Consider the following 22,385-nt stretch of genomic DNA (forward strand, 5'->3'; position numbering starts at 1 on the left):
CCGGGTTTACAAACAGAAAGATTACTTACTTTGAAAGTAACTTCTGCGTGAGCTGTGCTTCGTGCATCACTACACTACTGACTACAGCGAAATTATGCAAAAAAGGCCCATTGTCTAATGTGCCCATGCCTTAAGTGGTTTTATAGCCATAGTTTTTCTCCCACCATTCAGGATAAAATTCCAGGCTGAGTAACCTACTATTTAAAAACAAAAAAAAAAAAAAAAAAAAAAAAAACACCAGGGTTATATGAAATGAAAATTTAATTCCTTTTGAAATCAAGGAGGGATTGACAACAATTGTTTTAGAGTTGGCATGTAATGAAAATTATATATATATATTTATTTATTTATATATTCTCAATGCATATTATAGACCTTATTGTGAACATTTCATAAGTCAAGTAACCTTCATTTATATTGCGCTTTTAACACTATAGATTTTTTAAAGCAGCTTTACAGTGATCATAGGAAACTACAGTAACAGAGATTGTTTAGGCTTTACAGCAGCTCTAGAATATAGTTAGACCATTTTGCAAGATTTAAACAACACTGGTCCAGAAACACTTCCTGAGGCGTGGAGCGTGGTGCGGAAGACGCGAATACACCTCGTTCGCGCGAATTGAACATCTGGCGCATTAAGCGCATTTCGCACGAATGATTTAGTTAGTGCTATTTGTGCATTCACGCGTTTGACGCGAATTCGCGCCTGGCGCCCAAGTTGAAAAATCTGAACTTTGCCGTGAATTCGCGCCGCGTTAACCAATCAGGAGCCTAGCTGCTTGCCCACGTGGTGAAGTGTCTGGATGCTTCAATAAATTATTTTGTAATATGACTAAATGCATGGTGGGATTATGCACAACAAAGCGTTTTATCACTTAAAACATCATTTCTATAGACGAGACATGTTCATTTTGTATTGAATGTTATTCATTCCATATCAAGATTATATGAAATAGTATTATGTTGTAAAGACAACCAACATACACGTGCATAAGTTTGTGTATGGACATGAGAGAGAGAAAAAAAAAATCACAGGACAGGTTAATAACTTTTGGAAGCTGGCTCTATTTATCATCAAAACAAAAATAAATGACAGCTAGATTAGATGGATGAGGGCGAGGGTGATCCTCGCTCCGATGCGGGACAACAGGTCAACAAACTGGGCGCGGGACAGGCGGAAGTACCGCTGACAGCGGCCGTCATCCAGCGCAGCTCCTGGAGCGAGCAAATGGTGAAACTCGCCAAACGGTTCGCCTCCGAATGGTCCGGTGGACACAAATATACGGCGACGATGATCCCCACGCCGCTGTTCTAGCTCTCCAAAGTAAATACAGAGCGGTAACTCTCTCGATGAATGCTCGGTCGACATAAAAACAATGGCCGCCAACGGATTTCGATTCTGACGCGCGTCACACCCGTAAATTTCGCTTCAAACTTTTGTTTTTACACGCGTCAGTTTCACTCTTGACACGCGAATTAACACAAAGTGGTCAAGCGTCAAACTAGACGCGTCAGGCGCGAATTTGACGCGCTATTCGCGTCCGGTGTGAACACACCATTAGAGCTGTGCGTGTAAACTGCGCTAGAGACTTTGGCCTTTAGCGTCCTTGTTAGCACGCCCGCCTCCTATACCAGAGACGCCAGTCTGAATCCAGCTCGGAGATTCAATGAGCCATGTTTAATGTTAGCAGAGGTGCTGTGTCCTCACCCTTTGGTATCTGTCCGAGTCATGGCACGGCCCACCGTTGGAGGTAGATAGCTTTATCGGGGTGGAGCTCCGTCCAGACAGAGAGGGTTTCTCTGCTCCCAATGACACAGTGGAGCTGGGCCTGCTGTTGGACTGACCCACTCGCCCACTGCTGGAGGAGTTTCGGGTCAGAGATTGAGAGCCGCTGCGCTCCTTCTGATACTCGATGGGTGACTGCAGAGCTGTAGATACAGTAGACCGTTGGTTTCAATAGCTCAACATGAGGAGAGCTCAACATTTAACAACACATTTACGAATCACATGGACGTGACATCTTCTTACCTGACAAGAAGTTGCTCTGTAAGTCTAGTAGATCGGTGATATGCTGAACCCAGACCTGTTTGATGTCCGTGTTTGCCGCTTGCAGGGTAAAACGTTCGGATGACCCACGACACCACAGCACAAACTTACACGGATCGTTTTCAACATGCTCTTCCAGACCGAGGAGGTTTACCTGCACACACACACGTTTACATTTTACATTTATTCATTTAGCTGACGCTTTTATCCAAAGCGACTTAAAATTGCTATATATATCAGAGGTCACACGCCTCTGGAGCAACTAGGGGTTAAGTGTCTTGCTCAGGGACACATTGGTGTCTCACAGTGGATTCGAACCTGGGTCTCTCACACCAAAGGCATGTGTCTTATCCACTGCGCCATCACCACCCCTTACACACACACATAAGTCCGTATCACACCTGACTTCAGCTGCCAAGATACCAGCGTTATCATTTTCAGAACTCCTAAATATTAAAGCCCAAAGTTTAATTAAGTTTAAGACACAAGTGCTTACCAAATGCATACATCCAAATACACTCTACTCCATTTGATATATGTGTGAACATAAACGCTCGGCACATGAGCACTACAAAGTTCCATGCTTGTAGTTTTTTTATGACCAATAAAAATATATTTTTACTTGTTTAATCTACAATTACAGGTATCTCTTAGGGCCCCAATATACTCAACAAAGTTATTTTTTGTTATTAACTTCGGGGTAGAAAGAACCTTAGGTGAATATGTTTGTTTGGTAATTGTTTGGTATTTGCTATCTGTGTAATAACTTAATTAAATAACTTTAATGAAGTCATCAAATGCACCATCACACAGAGAGAAAGACAGTACTCTTGAAAAACTAACAACATGGATAATTAATTATTAACTAATGAGCATGTTAAAATACTTAGCCCCTTTTTCATTTTCTCATGGAAACATAAGTGAATAAAGACGTAATTATATTTGGTTGGTAATGTGTTTGCACTTGCAAGTGTCCAATAAACAACTAATTAGAAAAAACGAATATGCTAACTGAGCATACACTGTACACTGTAGCCATGTTTCCATCGACACGTTTTTATCCGAATTAAGTGATATCGAATGAAAAATGCCTTATGGAAACAGTAAAATTCGATGAAATTTCATGAAAATCGACTCAAATGAAATACGTTCGGTCTCATCGGATTTTCTCTTGATCGATATACGGCTAATGCGATAAAAGCTGATGGAAACGTTATTTGCCGAATTGCGATTAAGTTTTATGCCCTTTTATGGTTGCAAAACGTCAGAAGACGAGTTCATTTTTCAGCCAGTCTGTTTGCGCACACATGGCGGATGTCAACAAAGACAGATGTAAGTGGACAAAGCAAAAAGATGCTTCAACCAAAGGGTTTCCGTGAACCACGATCTCCCAGAACTGATGGAGCGCTCGTTCCCAAACCACAGTCACCTCCGCTGTCGTCGGGCATACGTGCATCGTCATCATCATAGCAATGTTTATAGCGTCGCTGTTTTCTTAGGTTAGTTTTGCTTGTTTTTACGTGGCTTGGTTGAATTCTAATGTATAATGTGGTCTGTTATTTCTAGTTAACAGACTGCGGCGCTGCTAGTATAACACACCGTTGCCATGGACGCAGTTCAGAGACGGAAAAGACTATTTTCTTTAGCAGAAGCAATACTCGTTTTTAAATCAATAAACTCGTTTTTAAGTCAATATTTTGTGTCAAATTATTGATTTATTGATTTATTTGGTTGATTTATATGTAGGCTAATAAGCAGGATAATGTATAGCGAGGCGGTTGTTATAGCGAATACAACCAACAACCGCCTCGCATACATTATCCCATTCATATGTCGCTATCAGCTGGCACATAAGCATTATTAGCCTTCAACTTGTGAAATATTGATCATTTTTGGTAGCTGGCGCGATCCGTTTTGTCTAACAAAACTTTGTTCGCAAAAGTTTGCTTGAATGTTGTTCGATTCAGTGCGAAAATAAATGGAAACACCTTAAAATGTCTCAAATCAATTCGATATACCAATTTGATCGCAAAACAGCATGTGACGTCATTACGTACAGGTTTTTATTCCCTTTAAAGCCGTTGGATGGAAACACACTTTCACCAGCTTTATCCGCATGAGTTTTTTAACCGAATTTCAGATAATTCGATTGACAAGTGGATGGAAACATGGCTTGTGACGCAAATATTATCATCATTACAGTATACATGCACAGTCATTGCACACATACCCTAGCTTACACGTAATAAAGTTTGGGCTTAAAATAACAGTGAAAAAAACTCCATGACTAAAAGTGGTGCAGTTACCTTGATGCTCTTTTTAAACTGGTATCCTGGTATGGACGAGCCTTTGCGTAAGAGCTCGCTGAAGATGACGATCTGTTCAAACAGGAACACCCTGCGCTCTTTACTGCGGGACAGAACGCCAGAATCCTGCTCCGTCACAAAAAACGTCTCCTGCTGCAAAAGCTTTCCCTGGCTCGTCAACTTCCCCTGAAGGACACAAACATAGAAACTCATCAGTCTGGGATAGTTCACGTTCCAATGAACTCATCACTAGCTTTTATACATATACATATATATATATATATATATATATATATATATATTCCAGAGAACATTACCAGATGCCACAAAATGGGGAGTTAAAGGCACACTATGCAGGAATTCCGTTTTGGTCAAACAGCGACCCCTAGAGTCGCTGTGGAGTACTTGTATTTAATGTTACTGTCGTAAATACCACTCACGCAGAACATCTCTGCCATAGACTGGTCTCTGCACGCATAGCCTAAAACTTTGAAGCTGTTATATCAGCGCAGTCTCATCCCAAGACGTCATATAACTGACGTCTTGGGACGTCTTTTGACCATACGTCAACATCCGCCTATTTGGGGTAACGCCGGGTTAGATGACGTTATCGGATCCTAACCCTACCCCAGACCTAAACCTACCCCGTCACCTAACCGACGTTAAAGGTAAAGCGTCGGTTGTATGACGGCCCGGGATCGTCATGTAACCGACGTTTAAGGGTACCCTAAAAAGGCGGATGTTGACGTATGGTCAAAAGACGTCCCAAGACATCAGTTATATGACTTCTTGGGATGAGACTGTGTTAGTTATATTAAGGTACAAATCTTGCATAGTGCATTTTTTGCTTTAAGTAAGAGATCTAGAGCTAAAATGTGTTTTTGAACTCAAGCTGAGCACTTGTGTCCGCTGCTATCAGTGTCATGGATACATAGTGTCTCTTTTCGCGGCGCGTGCGCAGTCTTCAATCTCGGACGAGTTCTTCAATCTATCACAGTTGCGGAGACTCTCTATTCATTCCAGTGAAATCACAAAATAAAATGCACAAAAAACGTGTCCCTGCTTGATATAGACAGTAACCACTGATGAACATATTCAAGTTTTGATGAGAGAGAAAAAATGGTCCCACTTTATATTAAGTGGCTTTAAGTACTATGTACTTACATTGAACAATAAGTACAATGTATTATTGTGTTCCTGTTGTATTGTAAAACACTTTTGCTGCTATTGAGGTGTGATACGGGTAAGGTTAGGGACAGGTTTGGTGGTGTGGGTCGGTTTAAGGCTAGGTTAAGGTGTGAGGGGAGGGTCAAATGTGTAATTACAAATGTAATTACATAAATTGATTATAGCTGTAATTACATGATGGAATTTTAAAATATAAGTACAATGTAAAAACATGTATGTACACAATAAGTCCATTGTATCAAATTATTAATTTCAATGTAAGTACATAGTACTTAAAGCCACTTAATATAAAGTGGGACCGAAAAAATACTTCGTCGAATATCACGTCTGAAATGCTCGTGCTTCATGTTGGGGTTGATGTGATGATTCTGTTTTTTGCACTAATTATTTTACTTAAAACATTCCTCAGATGCATTCCTTCAGTTATTTATATTTATAATATACATTGTTCAAAAAAAGCAAAAGTAGTTTCAATGTAGCTAGTAATTTGTAACTTGCTAACTACTTTTCCAAAAGGGTAGCTTGACTGTAGTTTAACTACTTTAACTTACGAGTAGCTTGTAGCTTGTCAAACTACAATTTTAGAGTAGCTTCCCCAACACTGCAAACCTCATTGTTTTTTGTGCGGAAACTGGAACATGCATGTTATGAGCAAGCATTTACCATATTTGATGAGCTCTGTGTTTGTGCCAAATATTGACAATTACATTTCTCAGGTTTCATTAAAATATCTTCATTTGTTTTTTAAAGATTGACGAAAGTCTTATGGTTAGGAACAACAAGAGAGTGAGCAATTGACGACAGAAGAACACCCCTTAATCACAGTAAAATAACTGTTGTTCAATGTCTTTCAGAAAATGTTGTTTGATTTAAGATATTCAAGAATGAGTGAAGTAAAGCTGTCATCAGAATACCTCATATCCCTGCAGTCTTCCCAGATTCATCATGTCATTGCACAGCTTGGGCACCTGGGACATCAGGTCTACTGCTTTCTGTTACAGAGAAAACCAACACACACCTGTATGACCATTGGGTTTGAATCTAAACTGCTTCATATTTTTGAATTTAAATATTTTACAAATATCTAAAATGCAATCACCTCATTTTATGATTGACCATTAAAAAAGTAAGCACTTTAGATTCATTCTTACCTCTATATACTGACAATCCAACCCTGCCTTGATGCTGTACTTTAAGAAGTCCTTAAGCAATAAAAGAAATTATAAACATTAATAAAACTTTATTATTTATTACTGGTATCAATCGCAGCATCAACTACTTATTTTCTATTGTACCTTTAATAAAAGCTGGTATTTAGTAATTCTCTGAATGGGTTTAATGAGAAAATCACTGATGCCCAGTCTCGAGTTGATGTCTTGCTGAATCCCCTGTGAGCCAAAACAGACACAAGAATATAAACTTGTAATGATTAATAGTTTATATTTTATTTTAGAACCAATTTTACAGTGCTGCAGAAACGAGTCCGAAAACCTGGAAATAAGCTGCCATTTTTATGAACTCCAGGTTGCATCATCTCAAAGTCAGTGAGTTTTTTTGAAAGGGTTTCTGGTAAATGCTTAATGTAAGGTCTGTGGTTGACACCAATTTACATTTCATGTTTATGTGTCTTGAAAAAGGCGGTTGCAAACAAGTGGCTAAATGGGACTCCAGAGGTCATCAGGGACATTAAATGTCATCAAGCCGAAAAAGAAAATGTATCTACTCACTAGTCCGTTTTTTACAGAAACATTGCGTTTGTACTCAGGGTTCTCAAGTCTCACGCATTGGCCGTGAGACACACTCATTTCGACCGGTTCACACGCTCACACGCCACACTGTGTATTTCTCACGCTGAAAAGGCAATGCCAACCAAGTTGTCCTGGCTGAAAGCTTTCTAACGGTGTATACGAGGCGCAGGCAAACAAAGTGAAGTTTCCTGCCGCCAGCGCGTATCTCCGCCAGATTGCGTTCGTTACTAGGCAACATATATGCGCGCTGCGTGCACCACTGATCTATACATGACATGTCATTCAGTAGCGCGAACACACAGAAATGGACGGAACATCCTCGGTATCCTAGGACAGGTAACCAACAACATCGCGCGAACACATGTGTCGTAATGGAGAAGAAGGTAAGTTGGAAGAAGCTCGTCTAACATTTTTGGGCTAGAACATTTAATATGTAGCCCATCGTACATTATTATTGATGCAGTCAAAAACTCTACAACTACTTTGCAACCAGGCTCAGTTTGGCTATCTTACGTTATCTGAAACTAAGAGAAATGTTAGTGGGTATGGAAAGGAATGAAGATTTACTGATTTTATTTTAAATTATATTATACTGTAATATTAATAGTCTTTCTAGTTACATTAAGGATGTATTACAGCAGATTGCTCTGGGTAATATTTAATCATTGTCATAATGTTGCATTTGTATTTTTCAAAGATGTCAGGAAAAAAGCAGAAAGATATTTTGTCATTTTAGGCACCAAAGGGTAAGCCCCCTAAAAAGGTTGCCAGATTAGAGGAGGAGACAGTGGAAGAGGTGGTGCACTCTAATCTGTCCATTTGTTCTCAATGTCCCACCACACAATAAATCATTCGTCTAGATAGAAGACGCATTCAAAAATCAAAATGCAATTTTTAAAGATTTGTTTGAAACTGTTTGGAGCAATTTGTTATATTTTTGGTTAGCTATATTTGTAATACTGCATTAAAGAGTATTTGATGTGATGAATTGCTCTGTCATTTATCAGATTTACTAATTGTTATAATTTTAATTTGTTCTGGTTAATTATTAACAATGGGTAAAATTGGGGGCGGGGCTTCATTATGGCTCCTCCCCTAACCGCGTGTGATCTCACTCCAAGCTTTTGCTCAAACTTGAGAACCCTGGTACTGATGCTCTTTTTCTAACCCAAAAATTTCCAAATTGTACATTTTGGAAGCTTAGAGTTGGTGTGAAGTTGAAGTCACACGTCCATGGTTTCGTTTGTTTACAGCCTGACTTTAGATTTTTATATTTGCAGATTGTACGAAGGCTTCAAAATTCAAAGTTGTTCATTTGTGAAAATGATCTTGATGAATGAACAAAACATGCAAGTATCATAAACTTTTATTGGTCTCAGAGCTTATTTTCTGCAATACTTCAAAAGCCAATGGAAAATTTGTATTTTTTGATGAGGGAACCAGGATGATGCTACTGTAATGCCACCTTCGTGTGCCTCGGAAATTTCCTACTTCCCACTTCTGAAGTTCTGATTATGAGATTGTCGCGTTTAAGTGCTTTGTTGTCAAAAAATAATAGGAATCAATGCCAAAACGTATTAAAGATATTTCATTCTACAGAGTCACATTCGTTGACAACCATAAAAGCATTCAAAACTCGTATTTACAATAATTCTGATAGCATGTGAAGGCAGCATAACTTTTAGGTTGGTCTACAAAAATATGTCATCCCTGCTGCACAAGTGTGTCTCACCTCGAAATATGAATCGTATTCTGCAACGATGAATTCAGATTTGGGTTTGTTCTGACAGTAAACCACATACATGTGCAGCCTTCTCTCCTACACACAGAAACAGAAAACACTTCATGAGCACATACAACCTTTATGACTTTACACTGTTAGACCATCAGACCTGACATACTTACATGTTTACTAAACAGCTCAGGCAGTTTTTCCTGATCTTCAAGACATTTTTCCAGTTCACCAACAAAAAAACTTCAGACAACAATAGAAACATAGAATTAGTTTCATTTCAGTCATTTTCCAATAAGAGAAGCTAATGCGAGACACTTACTCTTTGTGCCAGTCGTAGATTTGGTGAATGTTTCCAAAGACGATCTTATCTTTTCCTTTCATATGATCGGGAACTCCTTTTTCCTCTATTCTCTTCATAAACCCCTTCAGAAAATTATTTCATATACAAATGAGACTCCACCCAAAGCACACAAAGTCGATAAAAGCCACAGTTGTGTCCGTCTACAGTGGTTGTAAATTATGATAAATGAAAACTGATGATTGGACATCCACTCAAGTAAATACTGAAACACTGATGATGTAATGAAAATGCAAATGAGGAATGAGAAATATGCAAATGGATTGATATGTTCAGATGGACAGAACAAAGTCAAATGAAGAAGGATAAACGACACTAGAGTGCCTTAAGATGATATTTTCATGCTAAAGCCAAAGTATACCTTTTTTGTGTATTATGCACTGTATTACTGTATAATTGTGTGTTATTTTGTCAGGATGTCAGCTATTTTCTGATGTTCTTACCTCAACCACGATACCCAAGTCTTTCACGTAGTCTTTTTCTGTCTGGATTAATTCGTTCAGAACAAACCTACAACAAAAAAACAAACAAACATAAAATAGTTATTAACCCTTATGCTGCATTAGGGACATTTTTGGTCTTTTGCAGTTTAATTTCTTTGACCATTTTGGCTGTTTTAATGCAAATGGTATGAAATTTGGCAAAATTGTGACTTTTTGGATACATGTAAAAAATGTGATCCCATTTTGCAAAATATGTATAACACACAATGTGTAGATCAAATAGTAACACTCAGCACCATAAAGACCAAAAATGGCCCATTGAAACCCATTAAAACGTTGTTTAAATCTGAGGCTGTCAGTAATACATGAAACATGATTTTTGCTCAAACATCCTTTCATTTTGAAGCAAAAGCATTATATTTGCATTATATAGTGTATTCCACCAGATGACGTCACTACATATTTATTCCCTATGGGTGGAAATGCACCTTATTTTAGGCAATAGGCAATGTTTAATAGGTGGCCATTTTTGGTCTCTAACACGCTAAGTGGGATTTTTTGCAAAGTGGGACTGTGATAATCCAAATCTAAAGTTTTCTCTTTGCATTTAGTTTATTGAAAATAATTGAATTTTTGTGTTTTTTCCTCTTATACAAATCGATGGTTTCGCAAACAAAACTGGTAATTAAAGGGTTAAAATCCTGAAATTGAATACATTTTTGGTAGTTTTGATGAGGACTGATGCTGGTTAAAAGATTTAACTTGGTAAAAGTGGAAAATAATAATAATATATAATATTTTAGGCAATGTTTAATATGTGGCCATTTTTGGTCCTTAATGCACTCAACGGTGTTAAAAATCTAATGCAGCACAAGGGTTAAAGATGAATCTAAAAAAATATGTGTCAGGCACGTCACACTGAACGATAGAGAAAGATTTGAATAAAAAGAGAAAATGCCTACTACGGATGAACTTCCCAATAAATACCATCGATCTTTAAAGGGATAGTTCACTTTGAAATTAATTTTGGATATGTTTTAGCTTACCTCAAGGGCATCCAAATGTAAGTGTCTTTGTTTCCACAATAGTTCCAATTTTGATATTTTTAGGTCAAACCGTTCTTGTCTGTCAGTCATATCATGGAGGTCTATGGTCACCACCTCAAAGAGCATGCACAGAGACTCGTAAATGTAAGTACACATTGATGGCCTAAGACACGAAACGAGCGGTTTGTGTGAGAAAATGAACAGTATTTATATCGTTTCTACCTCTTGTAACCACAGCCATGTCCAAGTGACCGCCGGAAAGCACCGGAAGTGATCTAAATATGGTTGTGAAAAAAATTCAACTTTGTCTGTTGATATATCGAAATCATCTTCCATTGGGTACATATGATGCTATTTTGACCAGCTCAGAGTTTATAAAATGATTAAAGGAGTCAAAACAACGTCAGGAATCCCTCCGTCACACACACACACAAACCAAGATCTGCTGTGAGGAGACGTGGTTCTGATCCCTGAACCGAACTTTGATAGGCAACATCACGACTGTGATGAGACAGAACAGGTATGCTTGAGCACTCATGTCCTGTTTTTAGTTTGTTTACGTCTTTGGTCCGTGTTGCATTCATGTCTCATTCGAAAAATGTGTACATTCCTAAATTCCTAAACTCTGGGTTAATGTTCTCATTTGCATATTTTCTGTTTCATTGTCATTGATTGGCGCCGAGACCTGTTTATATAAAGGCTCTGGCATTGTGCATCCTCATATTATATATTGCCAAATGTGTATTATCATGTTTACAAAATTCAACATTTGAAGTGGATCAAAAAAGTTCATCAAAGTTATCCTAAGACAAGAACTGGTATTTCATGTATAATTTTGATGAAAGGTTTCGATCCACTTCAAATGTTGACTACTATAGTAAGATGATGTGGATAATGTGATATTAGAATGTGACTGACCTCGATGACATTGTTGTTACATTACATTTCTACTGTAGAATATTGGAGCAACCTTTTGGGGAGGGAGGGAGGGAGGGAGGGGGATTTTCTTTTTATTTTATTTTTAGTCTACTTGTTTTTCTGTTTTTGTAAACTGAAAAGCTGAAAATAAAGTATTCAAAAAAAAAAATAAAATAAAAAAAAGAAGAATGAAACGGTCTCTTCCTCAATCCAATTTTATGTCACCATATGACATTTATCCCCTCAAACGCTGGAACTACCGTTTACTCATATGCTCAACATTTCCATGATAGTCCAAAGCACGTGAATATGAGGCACGTGATTGGCTGCCGGTTGCTAAGCCATCGTAACATTATAACACCACTTTGGCACCACAATACACTGATTTCACGCAGCCGCCATTTTGAAATCGCTCCGGTGGGAAGAAAACCGGAAGTGTCGCTTTTAATCATATAAGAGTTGCGAATTTGATGGCGTATATACATTTCTTTCATACTTTAGACTATATACAGTGACATTTATTTATAAACAAAATATTTTTTTATATATAATTCAGAACGTAAAAATGAAGCAGGAACAAACTATAAACATATCCTATATTGGATATTAACATCCAATAGTATAGATTGCGACAGCAGCTTCATGGTGCGTTCACACCGAGCGCGAATAGCGCGTCAGGCGCGAATGATTTCAATGTTAAGTCAATGCGAAGACGCGTTACGCGCGTGAAAAATTCCTGCGGCGCGAATGAGGCGTGGACGCGAATACGCATCAAGTTCGCACGAATTGGGCGTCTGGCGCGTTAAGCGTGTTACGCGCGAATGATTTAGTTAGTGCTATTTGTGCATTCACGCGTTTGAAGCGAATTCACGTCTGCCGCCCGAGTTCAAAAATCTGAACTTTTGCGTCAATTCGCGCCACGTTAACCGATTAGGAGCCTAGCTGCTTGCTCACGTGGTGAAGTGTCTGGATGCTTCAATAAATTATTTTGTAATATGACTAAATGCATGGTGGGATTATGCACAACAAAGCAAATCTTTTATCACTTAAAACTTTATTTCTATATACGAGACATGTTCATTTTGTATTGAATGTTATTCATTCCATATCTAGATTATATGAAATATTATTATGATGTAAAGACAACCAACATAGGCCTACATGTGCATAAGTTCGTCTCTGGACGTGAGAGAGGAAAAAAAAAAAGAAAATCACAGGACAGGTTAATAACTTTTGAAGTCTGGCTCTATTTATCATCAAAACAAAAATAAATGACAGCTAGATTAGGTGGATGAGGGCGAGGGTGATCCTCGCTCCGATGCGGGACAACAGGTCATCAAACTGGGCGCGGGACAGGCGGAAGTACCGCTGACAGCGGCCGTCATCCAGCGCAGCTCCTGGAGCGAGCAAATGGTGAAACTCGCCAAAGGGTTCACTTCCGAAGGGTCCGGTGGACACAAATATAAGGCGACGATGATCCCCACGCCGCTGTTCTGCTCTCCAGAGTAAATAAAGTGCGGTAACTCTCTTGATGAATGCTTGATTGACATAAAAACAATGGCCGCCAACGGATTTCGATTCTACATTTCGCGCATACATTTCGCTTCAAACTTTTGTTTTTTCACTCATGACACATTAACACAAAGTGGTCAAGCGTCAAACTAGACGCGTCAGGCGCGAATTTGACGCGCTATTCGCGTTCGGTGTGAACGCAGCATCAGGTTGGTAGTCCAAGACATTGTTATCTATCTGTACTTCCGGGGTTCTTCCCACCGGAGTCTCGCTTTCCATTTCAAAATGCTGTCTGCATGAAATCAGCGTATAACAGCACAAAAGTGGTGCTCAGCAGCAGGGTTTCATAACCCTGGGGAAATAGTGGTGCTAATCCCACTTCTAAATGACAAGTGTGAAAAAAAAAAAAACAAGAGGTTAAAAGAGGGGTTTAGAACGACGATAATCTGGGGTTAGGCGCAGCGTGAAAAGCCCTTTTGAGTAAGAACATATGAATTATATAATGGCTTAATGTCAATCTGGCAGCCCAACTAACTATATATATATATAAAGCTTAAAACTAACAAAGAAAGGGTGATTTTTACATTACATTTGCTAAGCAGCAGGAACTAGACCCTACGCACACCAGTGATTTGGCCACTATGACCTGGAATCAGACCTATACTGTTTTGTAGATTTACTGCATGAACAACCCATGAGTGTAGAGCATGTGTCTCTTACATTCGTCCACGCAGTGCTTTGGCTTTCTGCTCCAGCTCAGGGTTTCTGGGTGGCAAGGGGCTTTGCTCCGCTGGGTTCACGGTGCTGAATCCTGGGTATGATCCTGGCTCCAGTGTCTACAGGCAAACACAAATACAAGAGACTCCAGTCAGTTTGACAGTCTGTACATGGAAATGCCAGGCCTGATGTGGGAGAACAAACGCAGCAATTGAATGGTTTATGTGTGACACGGCCCTAAACTTCATCACCATCAGAGCTGCTCAAGAGATTCAGCTGGAGAAAAGCACCATGATAATCCAGCGCTTTGGCAAGTTTGGAAGACTTTTATTACTTCATTACCACACAAAAAAAAAAAAAAGCTGCTCATGCCAGCCTTAGTTCAGCGCAGCGGCTACACGTCATGTAGTAAATGAGACGATACTGTTCCGATCAGATCAGTCAGACTGAAACCGATTTCCAGATATGGGATTTGCATAGGATTTTTTTTAAACCACATTAATTTTTTTTTTAGAATAGCTCTAAAACAGGTTCCAGATCAAGTTCTGGAGGTGTTGGATCCACATTTGTGCTGTGGAACAAATTAAAGGAATAATTTGAGTGCAAAACAAGTCAAGCTCAATCAATAGCATGTGTGACATAATGGTGACCAATTTTTTTGTAACAAATATAGACTTTTTTAATAGCTTAAGCAACTTAGGTACTTAGATGAAAGTGAATGAGGTACATTCAAAAAATAAATAAATAAAAGTAGTTAAATTCAATCTTCTGATGCCGTGTTAGGTTGTTTTAGCTATTATTGTAAAATTGGATATGGCTTAACTATGCACAAAAGCACATATATATATATATATATATATATATATATATATAAAATTTTAACATGATTTTAGTGAGTGGGGGGTATGGTTTTATTAAGCTTTTGATAAAATTAATTATAATTTTTATAATTAATATATATATATATATATATATTAATTATATATATATATATATATATATATATATATAAAATTGATTATTTTAATAATTGAGTATTTTATATAGTATTTTTAAAATATTTTATTTTAATAATTGAGTATTTTGACATTAATGGATTGGCTCCATTCACTCACATATTAAGTCCCTCATTAAAATACAGATTTTAGCTGCTTTAAAAGAAAAGAGGAACAAGTTGAAATCCATTTTTGCAGTAAATCAACAAGATGCAACAAATGCTGTCGACTGAGCTTGTACTGAACTTGTATATACCCTAACTAAAAACATACATGCATGGAAAAATAAATATAATCTAATAATCTCATATAGCCTAACATGTGATCCAACCAAACCCTAATGTGATTTCTCTGTACGCCCGTTTCAGAATCCATTGGAAAGTAGGGACATTTTATATATAAAGCAGCTTTAATGGGAACTGAATCTTTGAGTGGATCAAACTGATGTCCAATGACAGAAACATGCGCTTAAACACAATGACAGCATGGTAACAACCAAACCAAACGCGGTCAAGTGCACGTGTGAAGAAATATTACAACAATAAACAGAGCCACACAAACCAAAAGACACATTTCAGCACATTCACGTGTTATCGGTGCATGGGACTACTGCAGATGAGTTCAGTTAGTTATTGATTGTCTTAGAGCAAGAGAAAACGGAAAGGAAACGAGGAAAACCAGGAGGTTGGCGGATCGAATCATCCTGCTTGTGCCAGGATGGGTTCAGTGGCACACTTACCATCTTAGTTTTGACCAGTTTCTCTATAGCACTGACAAGTTCAGCAGCACTGGGGATATCAGCCGAGCTCTGCCGTGAAGCCATCAGCACAGAAGACTACAGGACAGCAGGACAGGAGGAGAGAGACGTTAGCAGGAGGAACAGAGGAGGAAGTGCTCAGGATAGACAGTTTATCAAGCTTTGCTTTGGAGAGAAGAGAAGCAAATTGCCAATCTCACAACCAAACATGCCAAACATTTCACCCCCAAGTCAAAAGGGAATACAAAATATCAGAAAACGAGGCCTACTTTTATGACCATTGTTGCATGGTGAGTCACATTAAAATAATAGTTTCTCCCCAAATGCTCATTGATGCAAAAAGATGTTATATCATTTGTTTATCATGGTTTATTGCATACACTGCTGTTCAAAAGTTTGGGGTCTGAAAGATTGTTTTATGTTCACCAAGGCTGCATTTATTTGATCAAAGATACAGTAAACACAGTAGTAATGTGACATTTTCTTACAATTTAAATGAACTGTTTTTTTTTTTAATGTAATATATTTTAAACTGTAATTTATTCCTGTGATCAAAGTTGAATTTTCAGCATCATTACTCCAGTCTTCAGTGTCACATGATCCTTCAGAAATCATTCTGATATGATGATTTGATGCCCAAGAAACATTTCTTGTTACCATTTTAGGTAACACTTTATAATAACTGCACGCTATTAATCATTAGTTAAGCATGAGTAAACCGTTAATTCATCATTTATAAAACATTAATAGACATTAATATGCAGTTTATAAATATAGCTCTACATGCTTTTTTCTTGATTTATAAGCATATCTATAATGTGTTTAATGATTGTATTTTCATACTTTGTTAATGATCAATTAATAATTTCTAAATGAAGTATAGCATTATTTACAAACCAGTTGTTTAAGAGTTGTCAGTCATTCATAAGACCACGTAGAAAGTGTAAGTAAATGTAGTAAATACAGGTGGTTATAAAGCATTTAGTAGTGGTCAGTTAACTTTTTTTTGTAAGATAATCTAAAGTGAGGACTATTCATGCTTTGTAAAGCATTTATAAAGGTGATTTAAAGACTCGTCAATCTTCTAAACAGTAAAATGTAACAAACACAATGCAGTGATACAGAACATAGAAATATTTAACAGCCTTTAAAAATGCTTTACAAGGCATGACTAGTCCTCACTTTAGATGAGCTCACGAACATAGTTAACTGACCACTACTAAATGCTTTATAACTACCCAAATTAATCCTTAATTACATTAATACATGTTAATAAAGCATTTATTAACACATTAAGTAACCATCACTATATGTCTGAATAATAAGATGTATGAATGTACATTTAAATAGTTTATTAATCATTTACTTACTCGCTCTAAGTAATCGTATGAACCACGGACAACTCTGAAATAACTGGCTCATAAAAAATGCAATTCTTCATTTAGAAATGATAAATTGATCATTAATAAAGGATGAAAATACAATTATTAAACAAATTATAGATATGCTTTTAAATCAAGAAGAAAGCATTTATAGCTGTATTTATGAACTGCTTATTAATGTCTATTAATGCTTTATGAATGATGAATTAATGGTTTACTCATGCTTAACTAATGATTATTAGCGTGTAGTTATTCTAAAGTGTTACCCTATTTTATTATGTTATTCTTTATTATTACTGCTGAAAATTGTAATATTTTTGTGGATTCTTGGCAAATACAAAGTTCAAAAGAACAGCATTTATTTGAAATAAATAATCTTGAATGTCTTTACAGTCACTTTTGTTCAATTTAATGCAAACTTTCTAAATAAAAATGATTTCTTAAAAAAATACACTGACCCCAAAACTTAAAGTTAAAAACTTAAAGTAATGGATTATAGTATGACAACAGATAATCTCATAATAATAATAATACTAGTGCTTAATTGTCATAATCATCAATGTTACAATGGATAATAATAATCTCACAAGACAAAAAAAAAAAAAGTTTATGATTTTTTTTCCCCTTTTGGTTTCAGGGGTGGAAAAGGCATGGACATGTTATTTGTGAGATTCACCCTGTCAGCCAGCTTTGGGTCGTAAACACATTACTACTGCAGTCCCAAGGCACAGCGTGTAAAACAGCCACAGTTGACTGGAACAGTAAAAGTTTCACAACTACATCATTTAAGCTTCATTGCAACAATAGGGTGGATTTGTGGTTAGTTGACTGGGACAAGGAGCCTCCACCCGAGAAGTTATGGGCGACGTTCACATCAGGGAGGAAAAATTGTGTTAGCAAAGCCATTGTGTGTGTGTGTGTGTGTGTGTGTGAGAGAGAGAGAGAATATGGGAGAGGCAGGTGGAGATATTTATGAACACATGATGAGTGACACAGTATTTAATGAATCTATCTCCAGGTTAAAAGTTTAGTTCACTCAAAAATGACTCACCCATTACTCACCCTCATGACTGTAAGACCTTCATTCATTTACGTAACAAAAATCTTTATAATGAAATCTGAAATATTTCTACTACCACTTTGACGCTTAAAAAAGATTTTTTAAAAATGAGCGGATTAGTACAAATCAATTGCTTTGTATGATGAACAGATTTAATTGAGCCTTTTATTCACATATAAACATTTATCAACTCACAACTTAGTTGTGCTAAATGCAAGCTCATGTGGAAGAACCAATGAGGTTCATTCTCGTGTTACGCATCACGTTTGAGCTTCTGCAAGAACCAATGAGGTTCATTGTCATGTTACGCATCATGTTTGAGCTTCTGCAAGAACCAATGAGGTTCATTCTCTTGTTACGCATCATGTTTGAGCATCTGCAAGAACCATTGAGGTTCATTCTCTTGTTACGCATCACGTTTAAGCTTCTGGAAGAACCAATGTGGTTCATTCTCTTGTTACGCATCATGTTTGAGCTTCTGGAAGAACCAATGAGGTTCATTCTCTTGTTACGCATCACGTTTGAGCTTCTGGAAGAACCAATGTGGTTCATTCTCTTGTTACGCATCATGTTTGAGCTTCAGCAAGAACCAATGAGGTTCATTCTCGTGTTACGCATCACGTTTGAGCTTCTGGAAGAACCAATGAGATTCATTCTCTTGTTACGCATCACGTTTGAGCTTCAGCAAGAACCAATGAGGTTCATTCTCTTGTTACGCATCATGTTTGAGCATCTGCAAGAACCAATGTGGTTCATTCTCTTGTTACGCATCACGTTTGAGCTTCCGCAAGAACCAATGAGTTTCATTCTAGTGTTCCACATCACGTTTGAGCTTCAGCAAAAACCAATGTGGTTCATTCTCTTGTTACGCATCACGTTTGAGCTTCAGCAAGAACCAACGTGAATAAAAGCCTAAATTCAATCTGTTCATCATATAAAGTGATCGAGTCTCTTCATAAAATTTGGATTAAACCCCCTCAATTCATATGGATTAGTTTTACAATCTCTTTTATGATCTGAACTTTTTGAAGTATCAAAGTGGTAGTTGGTTTGAACTGTCAAAGTAGGGCCAGAATTCATGTAAAATATCCTCATTTGCGTTTTGAAGGCAAACCAAAATCTTAAAGATTTGGAAGTCACAAGGGTGAATAATTGATGACATCTTTTTTTTTTTTTTTCATTTTTGCATGAACTAACCCTTTAAAAACCTATGACATTACTTTCTCTCAAAGCTCCTCCCCCTCTTTACTGTTAATGTACCTTCTCTTCTTGAGCAGAGGGGTCTTTGATGATCTCCATTGGAGGAGGGAGGGGAGTGTGTGACTCGTCCTCTGGCTCTTCCTCCCCTCCACTGTGCATTCCTGATGAAGATTTGGAGAGTGTTCCCTCTTCTTTACGCACTCTCTGCAAACACAAGAACAAGTCATTAAGAAAATTCATAGTGTTAAAAGTTCTCAAACACCCCAGTTAAATTCACCTTGTAGAAGTGTGCTTAAATGTATTTAATGTGCAATTGTAGTGTACTTGCAATCTTAAAAGTATATTTAAAGAAAACTATTGCATAATATTAATGGAATAAAAGGCATGTTATTTTATATTACATTAATAGTTAATATATTTTAAATGTACAACGTCATTATTACAAATGTGTAATTACAAATATACTTAAAGGATATTTTAATTGACCATAAATGCTTGTCCGTATATTCGGCATACACTTTACTTTAACCATATTTTAAAGACAACAGAAGTAATTAAATGGCGTCTAAATATGTATTTTAAGTCCTATTACGTGGGTCAAACAAATTAATTGTAAATGACAAGCAATTAAGTGCTCGAAACAATACATTCAGTTCACACTTAAGTATATTGTTAAAGCATACTATTTCAGTATTACATACTTTTGATATGAATTATACATCAAATTGTACAAATTGAGGAGATCTATGATTATAAGTGTTGAATAATCACAATATAAAACCTCCAAGAACATACGTTGTGGCACAGAGTTTTGCACCCCTTAAAATCTAGTTTATAAAACAATCATTGATACTTTACAGTATTGAACACTGGTGTTATATTACTGAAACTGTATTAAAAAACCAAACCATAAACAACCCGTAATGTAATTAGGGTTGGGCATCGTTTGAATTTGAACGATTCTGATTCCGATTCCGATTCCTTGTTTCGATTCCAGTTCCTAACGATTCTCGATTCCGATTCTTTTAAGAGGCAGGGTCAAAAAAGTTTAGCTAACATTGCTAACCAACGGCCTTTCTGAAGGAAATACTCCTGTAAAAATACTCCTTTTGTCACAAATTTTGCATTTTGCCAAGATTTCTTTATTTTTAGAAAAGTGAAGCCACACTTTGGATCGCCGACGTAAGGTACTCATGTTCGACTCGCGTGGTTATGCCAACACTTCCGGTAGATGCTTCTTCGTTGGTGTTGTTCAGTGGTTTCTTCTTCCGCTCGGTGGACTGTGAATATCGAAACTAGGAATCGAAATTTTAACTTTTGAACGATTCCGGGAAAAACGGAAAGTTAGTCTCGGTTCCAATCGATACTCGATTCTCGATACCCAACCCTAAATGTAATGGCAATGAATTGCAGCGATATTATCACCTAACAAAATGGCTAACAAAACCTTTTAACTGTGATGAAATCACCGTAACACACAGTCTCAAGTGGTTTATTGCTGAAATGATTGTTGAAGAATTTGGTGTTGCTCTGGAAGACAGCAGGCATGGTTAACATGGGCCATTGTGTTGGGGTTCACATACCCTGCTTCAGAAATACAGAGGCCCTTTTGTACCAGACACTATATGGCACACAGCTTTAAAAAGTCAGGCTAATCATCACCCTCCGATCTGAAGGGCCATATCAGCCCTTTAATACAGCGTTTATACAGCACACAGAACAAGAGGGCTACTTTTCTCTCTATGGTCATGGTTGCTTAAAAAAAAAAGTGATGAGGTTATTAAACACTCTGACGTAAAACTGCAGTCCACTGTCAGACGAGATGTAAAATATACTCAATAAACCTTGTTTTGGGGAATTCTTATGACAACGTAAAAATGTTCTGAAATAAACAAATGTAAATGGCGAAACTAAAGGGTGAAAAAGGATAGAAGAAATTTTCTGGTCTGAATGTAAAAGAAGTAGAGAACAACAACACACACAAAAAAAACAGTATAAATCACCATTGTATTTCAGAGAGTAATTAGCATTATGGTTTTGTGGACATACTGTATTATTAAAGTATTGTTTAAAGTACCTTGGAATACCGCAGCATAAAAATAATCATTTTTGACCATGGTATCACCAATTCATCCAATCAAATGGATCTACGTTCCTCAATGTAGTCTGAAAAATGAATAATTTACAGTATAGTACCTCTTCCAGGGTGTCATCCTGTAGTTCGGGTGGCCCCAGATCAATGCTCTTGCGTCCATCACGTTTCTGCTTCTGTTTGCTAGGGATCTTCTTGATGTTGCTGCCATGACTGAGACGCCGGACGGGGCTGGTCAACCATTTCTTCAGTGTATTCCCAGAGCGCTTGGGTCCAGGGGAGCTACTCTGCAGGGAGTTCAGGGATGGCTGTGGTTGCAATGTAGTCACGGACTCGGTCTTCCCTTCAGGACCGCTAACTGTATAGTTTTCTGTAGGACGAAGAGAGAGGAGGGGGAATGAATGTAAATATCACGACAGGTGAAGACCAGACTTAAAATAATGGTTTCTGAATCACAAATTAAACACTTAAACAATGGGTTCTCACTAGGGCTGGGTAATAAATATCGATTTCTCGATATTAATCGATTCTCATTTTTACAAACCGATATCGATTCTTAAATCTCAAGAATCGATTAGTCATCCTGTTTCATTTGAATGAATGAGACATTGTAATCTTTGTCCTGCTTTGTTACTATTGATATGAAAAGTCTCAATTTTCAAATTACGTCCATTTTCTTTAGAAATTCAAAAACATAAATAGCGTTTTGCCGTTTTGGCGCTGTGGCGTGAGATCGCTCTGGCGCAGCTCCAGAGAAGCAGCAGCGCTGATCTCTCTTCCGGGTTAATAATACCAGTCACAGCGCGAAATAAACATGAATGAGCATCTTATATTTCATATAATCTTCTTATTATAAAAATAAATAAAAGTGTAATTTAAGT

At 37.4% G+C, this 22,385-nt stretch overlaps 1 protein-coding gene and 1 pseudogene across 5 annotated transcripts in view; one reads left to right on the forward strand and one right to left on the reverse strand.

Annotated features, from left to right (window-relative positions):
* Positions 1-22,385, reverse strand: part of kalrna (kalirin RhoGEF kinase a) — a 362,661-nt gene that overhangs the window by 35,188 nt on the left and 305,088 nt on the right. For 4 of the 5 annotated variants that reach the window (XM_089133002.1, XM_089132999.1, XM_089133000.1 and 1 more), the window contains exons 35-48: positions 21,609-21,874; positions 19,473-19,616; positions 15,753-15,848; positions 14,022-14,137; positions 9,826-9,892; positions 9,344-9,447; positions 9,195-9,264; positions 9,022-9,108; positions 6,837-6,929; positions 6,693-6,743; positions 6,456-6,533; positions 4,354-4,539; positions 2,030-2,201; positions 1,709-1,929 (exon numbers count right to left, since the gene is read on the reverse strand). In XM_089133002.1, the coding sequence (XP_088989128.1) occupies positions 1,709-1,929; positions 2,030-2,201; positions 4,354-4,539; positions 6,456-6,533; positions 6,693-6,743; positions 6,837-6,929; positions 9,022-9,108; positions 9,195-9,264; positions 9,344-9,447; positions 9,826-9,892; positions 14,022-14,137; positions 15,753-15,848; positions 19,473-19,616; positions 21,609-21,874 (1,751 nt within the window). The remainder of the gene's footprint in view (positions 1-1,708; positions 1,930-2,029; positions 2,202-4,353; positions 4,540-6,455; positions 6,534-6,692; positions 6,744-6,836; positions 6,930-9,021; positions 9,109-9,194; positions 9,265-9,343; positions 9,448-9,825; positions 9,893-14,021; positions 14,138-15,752; positions 15,849-19,472; positions 19,617-21,608; positions 21,875-22,385) is intronic. The other variant, XM_089133001.1, reaches the window with a different exon arrangement.
* On the forward strand, positions 18,424-19,257 carry LOC148978260 (uncharacterized; annotated as a pseudogene).

The sequence above is a fragment of the Pimephales promelas genome, chromosome 7 (genome assembly GCF_988280905.1).
Source record: "Pimephales promelas chromosome 7, fPimPro1.hap1.1, whole genome shotgun sequence".
NCBI classification, from domain to species: Eukaryota; Metazoa; Chordata; class Actinopteri; order Cypriniformes; family Leuciscidae; genus Pimephales; species Pimephales promelas.